This window comes from Cariama cristata, unplaced genomic scaffold (assembly GCF_000690535.1).
Source record: "Cariama cristata isolate BGI_N322 unplaced genomic scaffold, ASM69053v1 scaffold26021, whole genome shotgun sequence".
Taxonomy (NCBI): Eukaryota; Metazoa; Chordata; class Aves; order Cariamiformes; family Cariamidae; genus Cariama; species Cariama cristata.
Window position 1 is genome coordinate 346 of NW_009599044.1, and position 16816 is coordinate 17161.

The 16816-nt window shown below is 41.2% G+C and overlaps 1 protein-coding gene across 1 annotated transcript; it reads left to right on the forward strand.

Moving 5' to 3' along the window:
• Positions 1-420: 420 nt before the first annotated feature.
• On the forward strand, positions 421-16561 carry HEATR6 (HEAT repeat containing 6). Its single transcript, XM_009709557.1, has 19 exons — positions 421-522; positions 937-1077; positions 2086-2201; positions 3911-4025; positions 4272-4373; positions 4800-4937; positions 6067-6359; positions 6756-6933; positions 7253-7459; positions 8016-8115; positions 8356-8714; positions 9633-9755; positions 10312-10398; positions 11420-11554; positions 12760-12882; positions 13918-14042; positions 14741-14837; positions 15307-15511; positions 16023-16561. The coding sequence occupies exons 2-19, from the start codon at positions 940-942 to the stop codon at positions 16559-16561; spliced, it is 3180 nt and encodes a 1059-aa protein (XP_009707859.1). The 5' UTR covers positions 421-522; positions 937-939.
• Positions 16562-16816: the final 255 nt, after the last annotated feature.

Below are 16816 nucleotides of genomic sequence, written 5' to 3' on the forward strand. Positions count from 1 at the left end.
TTTCTTCATTTTATTTGCAGACTAGGCTTACTTTGGAATTAATTTGGGTTTGGTTTTTTTTTTTGGACAATGCTCCTTTTTCCCCCTTCCGTTCCTTGGTCTAGCTTCATATTTTTCTTTTGCCATTATTATTGACTTTGATTTTGCTCCAGTGTTTAAGCGGTGTTGTTTGAGCAGCAGTCCTGCAATTTGAATCCGTGTCAGCATATCCCTGCATCAGGATGAAGGTCTGTGGGTAAATGAGGGGAAGCTCACTAGCTGCAGTTTCATTTGTTTTGTTACATTATCCATGTGTATTGGTGTTAGTGGCATCCACACACTGATCTGGTTGTGTGATCAAAGTCTTAGCTGATAATGTGGTTTCCAGCCTAACTTTGTAGCCTCTAAATAATAAACTGGGCCTTTCTTTTCCAGGATGTTTGTGCTCTGCTTGTCCAAGCCTGTCAGCTCGTTCACCTTGATCAGGAACATCTTGTCAGCAAAGTTTGTCAGCTTATCCATCACTTACTTAACAGATTTCAGGTAAGAAAAGTTTGGCTTTGTCCCTTCTTTCCCTGTGTGCTGGCTCCCTGGTCCCCCGCTAAGCCAGGGAGGCCTCTGTCTTTTTACGGAGCCATGGAGTCAACCTTCATGCAGAGTTTCTCGGACTTTCACCGTATTGCTTATTTATTCTTAGATGAGGTTCTGATCTGTGGCTCTGGCGTGGTTCCTCATGTAAAAACAGCTCTCAGTCAGAAGCAATACAACATCGGAAATACTCTTGGTTATAGGACACCTGTGTTGATTTATCCATTTCTTAAGTGTTGGCTGATTCTGTGATGGTGTGTAATTTTAACAGCCAGATCACCTGAGTCTGTAACAAGTATATCTGGATGTATTGACTCCAGCAGTACATGACAATGTTTTCTTGACCACAGGCCTTTTCTCTTATGACAGGTGATGGTTGATGAACAGAACTTGAATTTTCTTCTCTCCTACTGCATCTCGGCTCTTAAGCAGTGCAGCTCTTGGACACACGTTGAAATTCTGCAAGCCTTAGCAGCTCTTGTTTACAACAATGGACCTAAATGTCAGAAGGTGAGCTCGGAAGCTAAGAGAAAGTAACCACAAAAGTATTTGCGCCCTTTTGTTATTTCTACTCCCCGCCCCCCCAAAAGAAAGAATAAAAACAGTGTCACGTTCTCAAATTGCCACACCTTTTATGTTAAGAATAATCCCATTTAAATAGTGACTGATACTTGTGGAAAAGTTGAATTTCAGGTCTGATAGGTATGTATACTAATAATCAGTGGATAACAAGATTCTTTCCATTCTGAATACCTCTATACCTGCAGGCTGCAGCTGTAGGGACCTCCTGTTACCTGGCTTGAGCCAAAGGCGCTCTATTAAAGAAAGGCATGAGACTTAGTCTGCAGACTAACCACCCTGGTGTGCCTGTGTATCAGGCAGGAAGAATGGCAGGAAGAACGTGGGGAGCTTCAAATTGCACATTACTCAGCAGGCTCCATTGAGGATCCTGAAATTTATCCTGTAACTAGATCAGGTCTTTAGTGTGCAGTGGGTGCAAAGCTGTTTCAAACTAGAGACTATCAGGTATCAATCCTGACATTTGTACAAAGCTCCTTATGCTGCAGTGTGACTGATAGTGTTTGATATGTTGAATTCTTCTGCTGTCACCATCTCTTGGCAGCCTGCAGAGCAGTTTCTGCTGTTGGACTGAAGCACGAGGTGGTGATGCTAGCAGTTTTGGAGCTGCCAGCTTGCGTGGGTTTGTAGCCTATATAACTGCAGCAGTTTGGCACAGCAGTTGTTACTAACTTAGGTTTATGTCTGGGAAGAAAACATAAACTGGGACTCAATCTGAATAATGCTCATGCTCGATACTTTGTTAATACAAAATAAGAGAACTTTGGAAATTAGTATTTTCATGTGATTTTTTTAATAAACATAATCTGTCTATGGAATCTGAAATTGCAGCTGACAAGTCTTTTTTTGTAGCATGGATATGTTTAGCTACCAAACAGAAGAACCAGGAGGCTGAGGGAAGAGCACTGACCCCTAATGACTTTTGGTGGTTTGTTTCAGTATCTCCCGGATTTGCTGGGCAAGACTGGGCTCTTGGTGCAGTTCAGTGATTCAGCTCAGCCAGATGTGGAACTCAGGAGGGCAGCAGTACGCAGCATGGCCAACCTGTGTCTCAGGTGCGTACAAGCCTTTTCAGATGGTGGAGTGGATTCTTTAGAAGATGACAGCCCCCTGACAGCACGGGCAGCTGGTCTGCCCTGTTTGTGCTAGGAACAGCAATTTCAAGACCAGTAAGGTGTATATGCATGAATTTGAAATGTAAAACTTTAGTCCTCCAAGATGTTGTATCATCTGTGGATAAAACCATAAACTCTCGGTCTTCCAGAAATATGTTACAGAGAGTAGTTTAGGGAAGAAAAGAAAAAGTGTTGTGCTGTCTGGTCCCCCTGCAGTGATTCCTTAGGTAAATTTTGCATAAGAAATGGTCAGCTACAATTTTTTTATAGTGATTGTCAGTTACTCTTTTGCAGTTCATCCATTTTTCCCTTCCACATGTAAATATACTGATGCCACAGCAACATCAAATCTTCATTAGCTGCTCTATGGGAAGAATTTTGACTAACCAGACTCTATGGGCAACCAAGCAATTAATAAAAGCAGTAGGTATTTGGACTTGCTGTAAAGAGCTTTTTGGGTAATAGTTCCCCTGATGACATGGCTTGGTTTTTATTAAAAAAAGAACCAAAAAAAAAAACAAGACAAAAAACCACGGAAGCTTGGAATTTCAGCACTTACAGATGAAATCTGAACAACTACTTAATGTAAATACATGCACCATCTGGCAGTTTGGGGCATGATGATTTTTCTATGTGGAGAGTTTAGCCTGGAGAAGAGGAGGCTCAGCCAGGATCTTATCAATGTGTATAAATACATGATGGCAGGGAATGAAGAAGACAGAGCCAAACTGTTCTCAGTGGTGCCCAGTGAAAGGACAAGAGGCAGTGAGCACAAACTGAAATACTGGAAATTCTGATTAAACATAAGGGGGGGGGGAAAAAAAAGAGGTAAGGATTATTGAACGCTGGAACCATTTGCCCAGAGAGGCCCTGGAGTCTCTGTCCTTGGAGATATTTAGAACCTGACAGGACACGGTCCTGGGCAACCTGCTCTGATTGACCCTATTTCATGCAAAGGGGTTGGACTAGATGATCTCCAGAGGTCCCTTCCAACCTCAACTATTCTCTGATTTTAATTTCAGGAAATTCACTTGCAATATTAGAGTTGTCCTGTGAGTATTATCAAACATGTGTTGATGGCCTGGAGTAATTAAATGTGTTGGAACCAGGTGCTTAGGAATCCATTACAAAAGAATTTGTTTAATGACTCTGAATTCACTGCAACAATGGCCAGCTCTTACTAAATGGTACTCAAGGTAGCAAAGATGAAGTGATGCAGTTGCCCTCTCTCTTCATGCCATAAGTCAAGTGGATATTAAAATGTTTCAGCGCATTAAGGTTGCCCAGACTTCATGGAATCTAGGGAAATGGCTAAAGTCCTTCTAGGCCCTTTTCAATGCTGAATTTTGCCTAAAAAACATTTATAAGCATGACGGCTTGTTAAGCTGTGCTTGGAGAGTCATTGTAAATGGGAAGGTGGCCACAGAAGCAGGGTAGGTATAAGGCATGCTAGGATTGTACTAGCTCTTTGTGTAGAAGGTTTCTTTTTGTTCTTTATAGTGGTAGAGCTGATGCCTTTCAAAGAGCCATCCATCCATCTGGGGCTGTGCTCTTCAGTCTAGCAGAGGGCTTGGATCTGAGTTTGTGTAACTTTATAAAGCTGTGGGACAGACTGTAAACCAACCATTTGTCTTCTGCTTTAATTTTAGTGTGCCTGGACAGCCATACTTGGATGAGTCCTACAGAAGTGTGTGTTTTCAAACTTTCCTAAGTGTCCTCCAGTCTTCAAAAACCTCTGATGTAGATGACATCACTTTTTGCATGGTAAGTGTGAGTCTAATTGTCTAGTATGCTCTGATTAGGAGACTGTGCTGCTGGAATATTGAAATTTGGAATATTGTCAACTGAGATTTTGCTTAGATAGTCTACATTTTTTTTTAAGGAAACATAAGTAACTGTCCTAGTAATTACGTTGAGCAAAACTCTAATTGCCTAGAAAGTCACCTGAAAGATGTGAGCCTTCAGTGTTTTGGAAAGGAAAAGCAGATAATTCTGTGTTTTGTTTTCCAGTTACTGCAAAATGCACTGAAAGGTATCCAGTCTCTTCTCAATGGTGGGAAGATGAAACTAATGCAAACTGACCAAATTGGATCTCTTCTTGCAGTATTAAAGGTAAATACTTAAATCCACCTTGAGAAAGAGGCAGACCCTGGAAGGTGCATGTTCCAGATGCTTGTTAAGTGGGAAACAGTAGAAGACGAGAAAGAGGGAGCAGGGAAGCCTGAGCATGGGGGGAAATGTAGCGTGAGATATAAGGAAAAAGACATTGAGTTTCTCTCGCAGCATCTTAACTGCACTTCCCACAAAAGAATGTGAGAGAAAAATGGGAGGCTCATTTTTTGGGGGGCCTATTTAAAATCCTTCTAGATATTGTCGAATTTCAGATGTTGCTTAGCTGTTACATAGCATGGGGAGAGGCAAGACCTGGGGGAAGGATCACAAGCCCAACTGAAAATTGATGAACACCTGAGTAAATATAGAGTAAATCTTTGTGCATCAAAAAGAGAAAGAATGCCAACGTTTTTGCTGCTGTTGTAGAAATGTATGTTTCATGGACTGCCGGGACTGAGCATAGAAACGCCTGCAGCCTTGTTCCCTGCTCCGTTACCTCAATATGATAAAAGGTCGCCTGTCAAACAGGAACAATCAGAACCAGCTGCCTCTAAGCAGACAGGGGTAAGCTGAAATTATACTGATTCTACTGCATGCTCATTGTGCGCATGTTTGTTGCGGTTGTATGTTACCTGATGTGATATTAGTGGCTAACAGGCTTTTTGTGTTCTGAGCATGTGATACATCTCACATCCTTTGCTTTAAAGGAGTTGTTTATAAATCTCTGCACTGAGTAAAATTGCTTTGTAAACTCAGACGAGAACAAACGGCTCTGCATATTGGTTTTCCTGAGTTAAGCTGTGTGCATCAGTTATTCATCTATAGCCAAGAATTCTTGGCCTGCAGACGTGGGATTGGTGTGTGCAGACTAGCCAAGGCATTTTGGTTTATAAGTTACGTTTTCTCTCCTAACACTTGCACAATTATTGGACTGTTTCTTAGGGAAGTCAAGTTCATCTAGAGACTGATTTCCTCCCCCCTCCCCCATCCGTTTTGCTTAATCCTTCTACAGGTTATTTTTTAACCCTCTAAACATCTTGGATTACCAATTATCTGAAAGACATTAGAGAAAATAAAGTTGTATAGTCATGTTGACTTGTTTCTTTTTTTGATGTTAAATACCTACTGTAAATCTAAAAGAACTACAGAAGTATTTACTGTTCCTCTTCTTTAATCAATTTTGTGTGAGATATGATTTTTATCTAAAAGTTTTCTTGGAAATCTTTTGCTTTACTGATGAAGAGGCCAAAGCTTAATTTTTGAGGCTATTCAGATATAAACTGCTTACTTACACTAAGGTATTACTATACTGATGTGACTGTTGCTACCAATAAGCAGAGTTCGCAAACTCTCAGATACTAAATAAGTGACTCTTTCTGTATGTATGGTTATTGCACATACATGTAATTGCACTTGTGTGCAGTATTGTGTGCAGCATCAGAAAATGCTAAATAGCTGTGATAATTCTTGGTTAAACAAAATCTGACCTAAAAACTCATTTAGAAACTTGTATAATTTGATGTTGATTTATTGTATTAAACTCTGCTTTTATTCTGGATTAGCAATTAGTTTTATTTTCAGATGAGACCTTTTTCCCTTAGATTTACAACTATAAGATGTCCACACATCTTTTTAGATAGTATTTCAAAAGATTTTAAAAAAAAAAAATAATCTATTTTTCATCTTAAAACAGAACCGAAGAAAAAAGTCCAAAGGGAAACAAAAGAAGGGAGAGTTTGGGGAAGAAGGAAGAGAAGATTTGGGTGATGCAGGAAATGAATCAGTCCTTGGAGCAGACATGCTGAAGTTACACTTGGGGGGTGTGCAGAGTAGTCCTTGTTCGAATCGCCAGACTCGTGCATCAGATGTTGCATATGTGCCTGCTGGAAAGGATCCCTTGTCTTCCCATTACACTAGTTGGAAAAGAATCAGCAGCAGTGAGTCAGAATATTCTGATGCTGAAGGTGGAATACAGAGCAAAATGAGGTGATTGTTGTTTGTGTAAATGTAAAGCATGGTAGCAGAGTGTACTGTCATTCGTAACAACTTAAGCTCACGTATCATGTTAAAGCATACCTTATGTTCCTGTAGATCTGGCACAAATTTTACATGTGTGCAGTCTCTTACCCTTCCACGGGATCCTAGCACTTTGTTCTTAGTCAAAAGTGTTGAGGAAATCACTTTCCCTTTTGATTTATGTGGTGATACAAGAAAATTGGAAGGCAGTAATTTGTATTGGTTTGAAAGTAAATTTGTTCTTTCTCTTCCTGTTCTTGGTCTAAAAAATTTCTTCTCGCAGCTAACCACCAATACAAGTGAAAGAGGTTAAGTCCATTACTTTTCACTGCTGCTATTTCATTAACGTTTTTGTTTGTTTTTAAGATCTTATCAAGCCAATGTTCGTCAAGGGGCTCTAGCCTGTTTCCTCTCCGCTATAAAATCAATGGAAAAAAGAGTTCTTTATGGCTACTGGTCAGCATTTGTTCCTGATGCACCTGGAATTGGCAGCCCCCAGTCAGTGTCCTTGATGACTATTGCTTTAAAGGACCCCTCTCCAAAGGTGAGGCAACTCAGAACTCTGAGTAGAAAAAGCATTGTATTTTTCCCAAATTAATCTTAAGAGTTGTCTTCTCTGGCCTTCAGTAAGTGCTTTGGCTACTGTATCCGTGTTGCTTGGTCACTGTACCACAAGAAATAAAAGAGGTTGTATTGGTTAAGGAAACAGAGGATTGGTTGTATACTGCTTAAAGTTATGAGAAAAGATACTTGGAGTTGATTTTTTTTCTTGCTGGAGAAAGAGACTTTCATAAATTTTAAAATTCTTCATCAGCTTGAAGGAGGTGTTAAAACTGGGTAACAGAAATGTTTTATCATTTCAGACCCGTGCCTGTGCTCTTCAAGTTCTCTCAGCCATCCTGGAAGGTTCTAAGCAGTTTCTTTCTGTTGCTGAAGATGCTAATGATCACAAGAGAGCTTTTACTCCCTTCTCTGTAACTATTGCATCTAGCATCCGGGAGCTGCACCGCTGCCTGCTGCTAGCCCTGGTGGCAGAATCCTCTTCTCAAACACTGACACAAATAGTCAAGGTAACTGTACTGTAGATGTTTCAAATGCTGCCCAAGAGATGGTATTGGTCTCTAGATTAAGTCTTGAAGAAAGATTACATGGAAATTACTGTAGCTGTTGAGGACTAAGGTGGTGGTGGGAGATAGACTGTTGTCGTCTCACAAGACCTCGTTGACTGAGTCTTCCTACAGAGTCCTAGGGTTTCTTTTCCCTTCGACACAATTCTCTTGTTCTTGCATTTCTTTTGTGTAGTCTTTTTGAAGCTCAACGAACCTATGAAATTATTCTGAAGACTCACATTGGCTTTAAAACTGAAATCCAAATGGGCAAAAAAGCTTTCCATGGGCTACTGAAATTCCTTGGTCTTTATGGCAGGTCACAGTAGTTAAATACCTGCTCTTAGGAGCCAAGTTTGTAACCAGTTTTCAAACAGCAGATAATTGGGCATTTGTTTTCAGGTGCCCTCAGATAATAAGCTGTCTAAATGACCTAAATTGCAAATGTAAAAACAAATCTGTTGGAGGCCAGGCTGACATTGTAACCACCACTCCATGTGTGTTCTTTTGTGTGTTTCAGTGCCTTGCAAATTTGGTTTCAAATGCACCATACAGCCGTTTAAAACCTGGGTTGCTGACAAGAGTTTGGAACCAGATAAAGCCATACATTTGTCATAAAGGTTTGCATTCTGTTTGGCTGGAGCCTCTTGGTATATGTTATGTCTTAATTCAGCATTGGTTATCACAAAATAGTTGTGGATTTCCTCCCCCTGTGCTTCATAAATACATAAACATATGTATTGCTATCGAATTGTATGTTATGATCTGTCTTGTCTGAAAACTGCTGAAGAAGGATGCTGACGTGTCAGTGAGATGCTAACAGTCTGGCTTTTTTTTCCCCGCCCTGTTCTTTCTTGCAGATGTTAATGTTCGAGTTTCTAGTCTCACGTTATTAGGTGCTATAGTATCTGTCCAAGCACCTTTACCAGAGGTGCAGTTACTTTTGCAACAGCCCAGTTCTTCAGGGCTAAATAGTAGTGGTAGCGCAACCCCTCACCGTTTTAATTCTTCTGAGCAGTGGAGAAAAGCACTCCCCTCGGAAGGGGAGCCTCCAGATAATCCAGCAGGATGTACGTCTTCAGAACCATGCTGGCTTCTCCGTCTTTGCGTTTCCATCATCGTTCTGCCCAGAGAGGATTCCTGTTCTGACAGCGATGCTAACTTTCCATCGTTTTCCAGCGTTTATGAACCATGTCCCCTTCGACTGGAATCCTTACAGGTGGGGATGAACAGCTAGCTTGTAAAATGAACAGCTTGGTACAATATCAAATTACCTCGTGTCAGCCAAGCCTCAGTTGTGGGTTGCTTTTGCTCCTAGCTCTTCCGGTGAGATTTCAGCTAAAGCATTTGCTAGTGCAGCATGTCTGAGCTGCTGTGACTGAAGGAGCAGCGACATTTTGATTCCGTGCCTGTGGCCACAGCATAACTATCCCATACTAAGCCTGCTGCAGCAAGTTCATCTGCCTGTGATTTTTGTTAACTTCATTATTTTTAAATATTGTTTGGTTGTGAGTGCTGGCATCTGGTGAAGGCTGTGAGTCTTCCCATGCAAACTCCTCCATACAGAATCTAAATTAAAGTTTTTCTAGAAAACAGTAGGGAAGAACCTTGCAGTCAAAGAACAGTCTGCAAGGGACTATGGAGTAGTGATGCTGGTATGACTAAAGGAGTACCTGTGAATGTTGAGACTTGGCCTTGTTTTTCTTCATGTAACCACAGAAAATAGTAAGATTTTGTAACATGCATCCCAAGGAGTCTCACTCTTTTTCTGAAACAATGAATATTTGTTAAATCCAACTTCACAGAATGCAGCAGCAGTATTACAGGAGATACAGAATGTGTTGCTTTTACAGGTACTCTTGCTTAGTTTTTTAGCTACAGGAGACCTCACAGTAAATAATTTATTGTGTTGCTACTTGATAGTGCTTTTGTGGCCCTTTTTTGAACAAGATAATGGAATAGGGAGGTTTTTAATTAGCTCTGGTATTCTGGAAGTTGTGCTGCAAGGTGTATCTGTTACATCAGTTTAGTATATGGTTCCAGTGTGGATTAGCCCATTAACATCCTCTCTGTTTGGGGTATTTTGGTTTAACAGAAGGAAAAAATGATGAATGGAACTTCTTTTGTTTGTGTCTAGGTGTTGGCTCTTCTTGTAAAAGGTTATTTCCATATGGCTCAGAGCTATTTCCTAGAACTTGGAGAAGTGGCTTGCAGATGCATGGAAGAAATGGATCCATCTATTCAGCTTCACGGAGCCAAAGTAGGAGCATGAGGAAACATCAACTTTGTTTTACCAAGTCAATTTTATCTATTAGCGTGCTTTGCAAATACAGATGAGTAGCGATGGATATTCAGAGCACCTACATGTGTATGATGTAGCACACGGTAAAGAGCTGGTGCCTGCTGTAGCTCTTTGGGAAAGGCACCTTCTGCTTCCAGTCTTTAATTCTTAGCAGAATTTTGTTGCTCTGGAAGTTGTCAGGAAGCTTGGGAAATGCAAGGACTATACCACTGCCCCTTCCCTGATTTAGCATCAGCTGGTGCAGGAACTGTAGTCTGTCACCCAAAGGAAAGCTCAGAGAGAGTTCCTCTTTGCGCAGCAATTTGTTATGCTGTTCTAGCTGAAGACTTTATCCAAGAAAGGCTTTTCCTCTAATTTCCTCACTAGTGGGGACAGAATAGAGTCCAAAACAATACTGAATGTTTTATTTTTGTTCCCTGGGTAAATAAGTATAGTCCTTGGTAAAGGTTGCTATAGTTCCATGGTACTTGAGTCATCCCTGATAAAAACCTAGTTGCTTTTTGTTTCCTTGCAGCTTCTGGAGGAGCTGGGCACAGGTGTGCTACAGCAGTACAAACCCGATTCAGCCGTTGCTCCTGATCAGAGAGTACCTGTCAATGTGGTAAGTGTGTGGGCTCCCTCTGAGATTCCACTTCACTGAGCTTCCGCTCTTGAACTCTCTGCAAAGTCACTGGCATGGATACAGATAAATCAATTGCAGGAAAGCAGAAAGGGACTTGGTACCCTGCGGCTTTATAGGTGCTGATACGTACAATTTTTGTAGACTTCCTGCATTATTTTGGCACTTGTTCTTGTCTGTAGGCAGGTGTTTTGGTTTTTGGTTTGTGGGTTTGTGTTTTTTTTCCTTTTACATGATGTTAACACTGCCTCTCTGCCTTTCCCTCCTCTTCCTACCTGCTATAAGTCAGAAATCTGGAAGAACAGTGCTGCATCATTACTGCTGCATAAAATCTAGACATACACTTTTAGAGTTTGGTGAATTTGCATTGTTACAAGAGCCAGCCTATATGTTCTGGCTGCTCACGAGTGCAGAGAGAGTGGCCAGAACCATAATATATGTGATTTCAGAAAAATTCATTGTTTGTGGCTGTTTGTTGGATAGGTTTGTGGAAGCTGAGGATCTGGCATTCTAGTAGTAATGTATGCCTGTTTAAGTCTTACTTCCGTGAACAGAAGGCAAGTTTTAAAATTTGTTTGGCATATGCCAAGTTTTGAGCCGGTCACCAGTGACCCTGCAAGATAGGAAATGTGTCCAGTAGCACTGGGTTCCTGTTACTTGATATGAATGTAAATTGTCAGGCAAATGAAAATACACAGCTGTGTGGATTCAAGAACGGAAGCGTAATTCTACCTAATGCAATCTAAGCTGAGCGTATGTGGCCTTGAGAAGGAAACAAACAGAACTAGTGAATAAGTACTTGATAGCAGTACTAAAATGTCTTTAAAACATTTCTGAATGCTGAGTACGTTAGGGTTCCAAACAGTTGTCATCACTTTCACGTGTGATTATGCTGTCTGCTGTAAGTATGTCTTAAAGATGATCATAGGAAAAGACAATCTGTTATAGAACTTCAGCATAACTGCTGAGTTTAAATAGGTAAATCTGGCTGCTTCTTCTGTAGGTTGTAACTTTCTGGACTATGATGTTAAATGGCCCTTTGCCTGGCACTCTTCAGAACTCTCCACATGCAACTCTTCAGACAAGCGCCTGTGACGCCCTGTCCTCTATCTTGCCAGAAGCTTTCAGCAGTTTGCAGGTAAGAAAGCACTCCTTTAAACATGGCATTTTTACTTATTGAGGCTTTGTTCTTATCTCCCAGATTACAGTACTGTGAAGCGTTTTAAGACTTATAAGGAGAGGGTAGAGAAACCACCTAGAATTTTTTTTTTACATTATGAACAAGTTGTGAGTATCGAAGACTGGAAAAGGCAATGTTGGGAGTAATTAGTCTGTCAGAACAATTAAACTGTGGGTCACAGAAGCTGTTTGGCCCTGCCATGAATACTCAGCCTTGGCAATGACACATGGGAGATGGAGGGCAAGAATTTCCTTGCATGAGGGAGGGGTGAAGGGTTGTTATTTTGGTGGTTAAGTCTTTGAAGAGACAGCTGAGCTAACAGCCGTGGACTGATGTTGTTCACCAATTTGCATGCATGGGGTTTTTTTTTTGGCTGGCTCTTAAAACACTAAACTGTGGTGATTGCCCTGGCAGAAGCAAACAAACGTGTTGGCCTTACTCTCCTTTTGCAACATGAAATATGCTTTTAAACATGAAAGCCTTGGCAGTGTATCACCACTGCATTGTGCAGCTCCTTTTATGTCACTGTGCCCTTCTAGATGGGGAGTACTCTGCCAGATCTCATTCGCCCAAGAATTGCTAGTACAGCAGTATCTCTGGAATTCTCCATCTGGTTTCTCCAAGTACAGCATGTACTTCATCACCCCGTACTTTGATCCCATACACTCTCTTGTCCCTGTGGCCGTGTGGGGTCAAGTCAGTGCCCACTCTGACCCTTTGCTCTGATGAAACAAAGATCTTTGTCATGGGTTGGTAAACTGACAATCTGTCCAGGATGAACTTAATCTGCCTGGCTGTTCTTGTTAATGAGGAGGAAAGCGTGAAGTAAGACAGGAAAAAGCAACCGATCCAGTCTGGTTTACCTCTTATGGGCCATGCCTTCTGTGTTTGGATGATAGTTAATATTTTGGTTTCCTCTGTGGTCTTATCTAACCACAACAAGATCGTGTTTGCTGGAAGCATTCCCGTTTCCTGTGTGGCATCTTGAAATGCCGGTCAATTTACTTTTTAAAAAAAAAAAAAAAGAAAAGAGTACTCTCTGAATGGTAGCTTCTATAGATTCCACGTCTTAGGGTCTTTCAGAGTATTTGTCAGCTGTCTTTCTTTGTGGGACAGAGATCTTTTCAGTTTCTCTCTATTGCCATGACTGCTCATCGTTGCAGAATGACCAGCAGATACTGTGCGTCACTCTGCTGCTTGGCCTGAACCACAGTGAGAACCCACTGGTAAAAGCTGCTGCCGCACGTGCGCTCGGAGTCTACATCCTCTTCTCTTGCCTTCGGCAGGTCAGAACTGGCCTATTTTTCTTATTCTGAACCATTTTATAATGGATTTGATGAACCATAAGATGTGGGACGTGAGTTCTTCTGGAATGAATTGGCCTTCCTTCTTGCTTTTGGTCTGTAGTGTGTATATAGCTTTTCCTCACTGTCTTCAGACCTGCTGTTGCCTTTTGTGTGAACAGAACCAGTGCAGTTTTAAGTGAGGTGGAGCAGAAGTCAGAGTCCCTCATAAGTGAGAGCAAAAGGAGGGAGGTCAGGACCATCCCCGAGCTGTCAGGGACAGAAGTGGGAAAGGCTATGTTGGCAAAAAGGAGCTGCAAGAGATGAGGTAGAGCTGGGAAGAACAGAACAGCTGTACAGCGCTCTGTAGAATTTAACAAGTTTTTCATGTGAAGGCTTCAGTTTCGCTTAAAACTAAGAAGTAAAGCTTATTTAGAGAAAAATTCTGTTTTATTTCCAAAAAAAAAAAAATCGATATTAGCTTGGCTGAGCTGAAAGACTGTAGTTTTTGCAATGTAACCTTAAATGAGTGATTGTAATAAAAAAAACTATGCGGTAGCTGACATTGAGATTTGATTCCAAGATATTTTAAAAGAAAATCCTTTACCATAGGCAAGGAAATGAAAATGAAATGTGCCATAGAAGAGAAGACTAGACAGGCAGCTCAACAGGGAGTTTGGAGAAGCAGTTATTTTCATAAGAGTGGGATTTGATGAGTATAAGATTGGCAGTCCACGTAATTATGTTAAAATCCAAAGTAACTGAAGCACCAATGAAACTATAAATAATACATTGAAATCTTTCAGCACCAGCTACCCAAGAGAGTGGTGAACTTGGTCACCATGCAGGCTTAGACTGTTAATTAAAGATCAAACAAAGCTGTGCAGAGAGTGCCATAAACATGTCAAAAGTTGTTGCCTAAAAAACAAGAGTATGCAGGTATCATTTTCCCTAGAAGGGCCAGAATGTATATGTTGCTAAGGAAATCACCTGAGTTTTTAAAACTTTCTAACTTTGCAGCGGTTTTTACTTTTATAGGACGTGATGTTTGTGGCAGACACGGCAAACGCTATTCTGAATTCCCTCCATGACAAGTCTCCGAACGTCCGTGCCAAAGCAGCTTGGTCCCTGGGCAATCTTACAGACACTCTGATCATCAACATGTACGTAAGGGCGGTTTGGCCCGCGGAACTCCTCTCTCTGCCCATATTCCCATAGCGTCAGACAGAGGGTACTGCCCTACTTAGTGTCAAAAAAGCCAAAATTTGACTTGGCTGCTTCTTTTTAACCATTCCTCAGCCTGTGTGTCTACCAGTGTGTGACACTATATTATAAGTATCCTGTGTCCTTCTGGGATTGAGTTCTACTAAACTGCTTGGGTTCAGGTCTTTCTAATCCTTAGTTCTGGAGTATATTCCAAATTTACTTTCCAGTTTTCTATTTCTTGTACGTTGCTTTGTGTAATTGCATGTTCCCTGGTTACTTTACTTTCAACATAACACAGAAGTAAAATTAATAAATATTTAACACTTCCTCGAGCCAAAGACTGAAAGAAGTCTAACCTACTGTTACATTTTTAACAGGAGAAATAGTTATCATATATTCCTGCTACAGAAGTGCCTCTGAGCAATTCATTGCCCTCTGTTTTTTATTACAGACTTAATGCATTGCTAACCGGCTTTCTTGCATTGATAGTTTGGTTTTAAATTAATAAACATAGTGGTCACATGTAGTAAGGTCTGCTTTACATATTAGCCTTCTAAAGAGTGAAGGTTGTTCATACGCCTTTGTAAAGGATTGTATCACATCTTTGGGGATGGATCGTCTAAGCTGGCCTTTCACAGTGTGAGTCTTCTGCTAGGGAAACGATGGGACAAAGCTTTCAAGAGGAATTTTCTGATCTCCTACTGTTGAAAATGTTACGGTCTGCGACAGAAGCATCCAAGGACAGAGACAAGGTATGACTGAGGGGAAGGAGGATGGAGTTATCATAGTGTAGGTAACTCTTGCATTTTTATTTAAAAAAAAAAAAAAGGAAAAAAGGCATCCGTTACTTTGGGGCGTTTTACCCCAATGGATGGGGAGCTGCAGCTTAGCATCATCTCTTGAAGGCTGGTGTTGGAGATTTCCTATGTTGTTTGACCTGCAGGGCATTTGATTGCACTTTCCCACAGTGGAGGGGCTTTTTTTTGGTTGGTTTTTATTGGTTGGTGGTTTGTGTGTGTTTTTTTTTTTTCCCCCCAGAGTGACCATTTGTAGAGAATGATCTTTCTGGTGGCATTTAGGAAGTTACCATCTGATAAGACACCAGTCTGATGCCAGATGGGCTCCTTGTGGGCTCTGGGCATGATTTTGTGGCAGGTTTGACAAAAGCTTTGCCTATAAGCTGAAAGCCAGAATGGGTGGTTTTTTGTATGTGTGTTCCAGGTAAAGAGTAATGCAGTCCGTGCCCTTGGGAATGTGCTTCATTTCCTTCAGCCGTATCACATAGCAAACCCCAGGTTTAGGGAAGCCATCGAGGAATCTCTTCAGGCCCTTATTTCTACTGTTCAGAGTGAGGCCACTATGAAAGTGCGCTGGAATGCTTGTTACGCGCTGGGGAATGTGTTTAAGAACCCTGCCTTGCCACTTGGTGAGTAATTCGTCCCGCTGGCTTTGGGTTTGCACAGCAGGTTGTGGGTTTGATAAGAAGGTCTCTGTTACAAATGTGCTGGGGAAGAGAGGAGAAAGCAAACTCAGCTGGATCTTGCTGTCGTAGCTTTCCCAGAACTCTTGCCAGTGAAATAGGCTCAGATCCTGTGAATGCCAATACAGGCGTAACTGTGCTGTGTTCAGTTGGATCTGTCATGTCAGAAAAGAGAGTGAGAATGGGATTATAGCTGTGAATAGATGCAAAATGTCACTTTTCCTCTTACAAAACTTCAGAAGATTAACTGGTTTTTAACTAATTTTTCATTTCATAACCCCTGATTCTCTCATTTAGACCAGAATAAACACAGTAAATGTAAGCCCATTAAATATTTAGGAGGTACATTTACAGTTTTGTATATTTTGACCGATTGAAAAGTGGGCTTTGGGTTTTGGTTTGGGTTTTGTTTGTTTGGGTTTTTTTGTGGTGGTTTTTTTTTTTTTTTTTTTTTTAGGAGAGGCTCCTTGGACCACACAAGCATATAGTGCACTTTCCTCAGTAGTGAAGTCCTGCAAGAATTTTAAAGTCCGAATCAAATCAGCCATGGCCCTCTCCATCCCTAGCAAGAGGGAATGCTACGGCTCCACTGAGCAGTTTTGCCAAATCTGGAGTGCCTTGGTGGTAGCCTTGCAGAAGAGTGAAGACACCGAGGACTTTCTGGAATTCAAGTACAGTGCCAGCCTCAGGACGCAGATCTGCCAGGCTCTGCTTCACTTGTTAAGGCTGGCAAAGAGCACAGACCTGCCAGTCATTTGGGAAACCGTAACAGAAAACGGGGGTGCAATCAAATCCTATTTCTTGCAATATCTGAAATCTGGAGTTGAAGAAAACGAAACGGACTTGTGCGAGAGGGAGAGAGTATTAAAAGGGGCTATCGAACATCTCGGTGGGATAGAGAAAGAGCTGGAGGGCAAAGCTAGGGTCAGAGTGTCTGTTTATTTGGCAGATGTCTTGACAAACCATGCCAATACCACTGAATTAACAGAGGCATAGAAAGAAACACCTGTTTCAGTGACCAATAACTTACACCTCTGGCTGGGCACAGAGAAAAAACGTGCTGCTTTCCCTTACACAGGACATCCAGGAGAAAAGTTTCCTCTTGCTGGTATTAAACAATTTATTTCAAACTTATTAAAATCATTCATCATGCCTGATGAAAAGATCTGTGGAACTTAATTTTTTTATTATTTTATTTTTGTGTTTAGTGAACTCTCAAGTTGTTCTGCCTTGGCTTTGTTTGTACACTTA

Coding starts and splice junctions, on each gene's coding strand:
- HEATR6 (XM_009709557.1), top strand. CDS start 940: ATGGTTGATGAACAGAACTTGAATTTTCTTCTCTCCTACTGCATCTCG. Junction 1,078..2,085: donor ATGGACCTAAATGTCAGAAG/GTGAGCTCGGAA, acceptor GGTTTGTTTCAG/TATCTCCCGGATTTGCTGGG. Junction 10,399..11,419: donor AGAGAGTACCTGTCAATGTG/GTAAGTGTGTGG, acceptor CTTCTTCTGTAG/GTTGTAACTTTCTGGACTAT.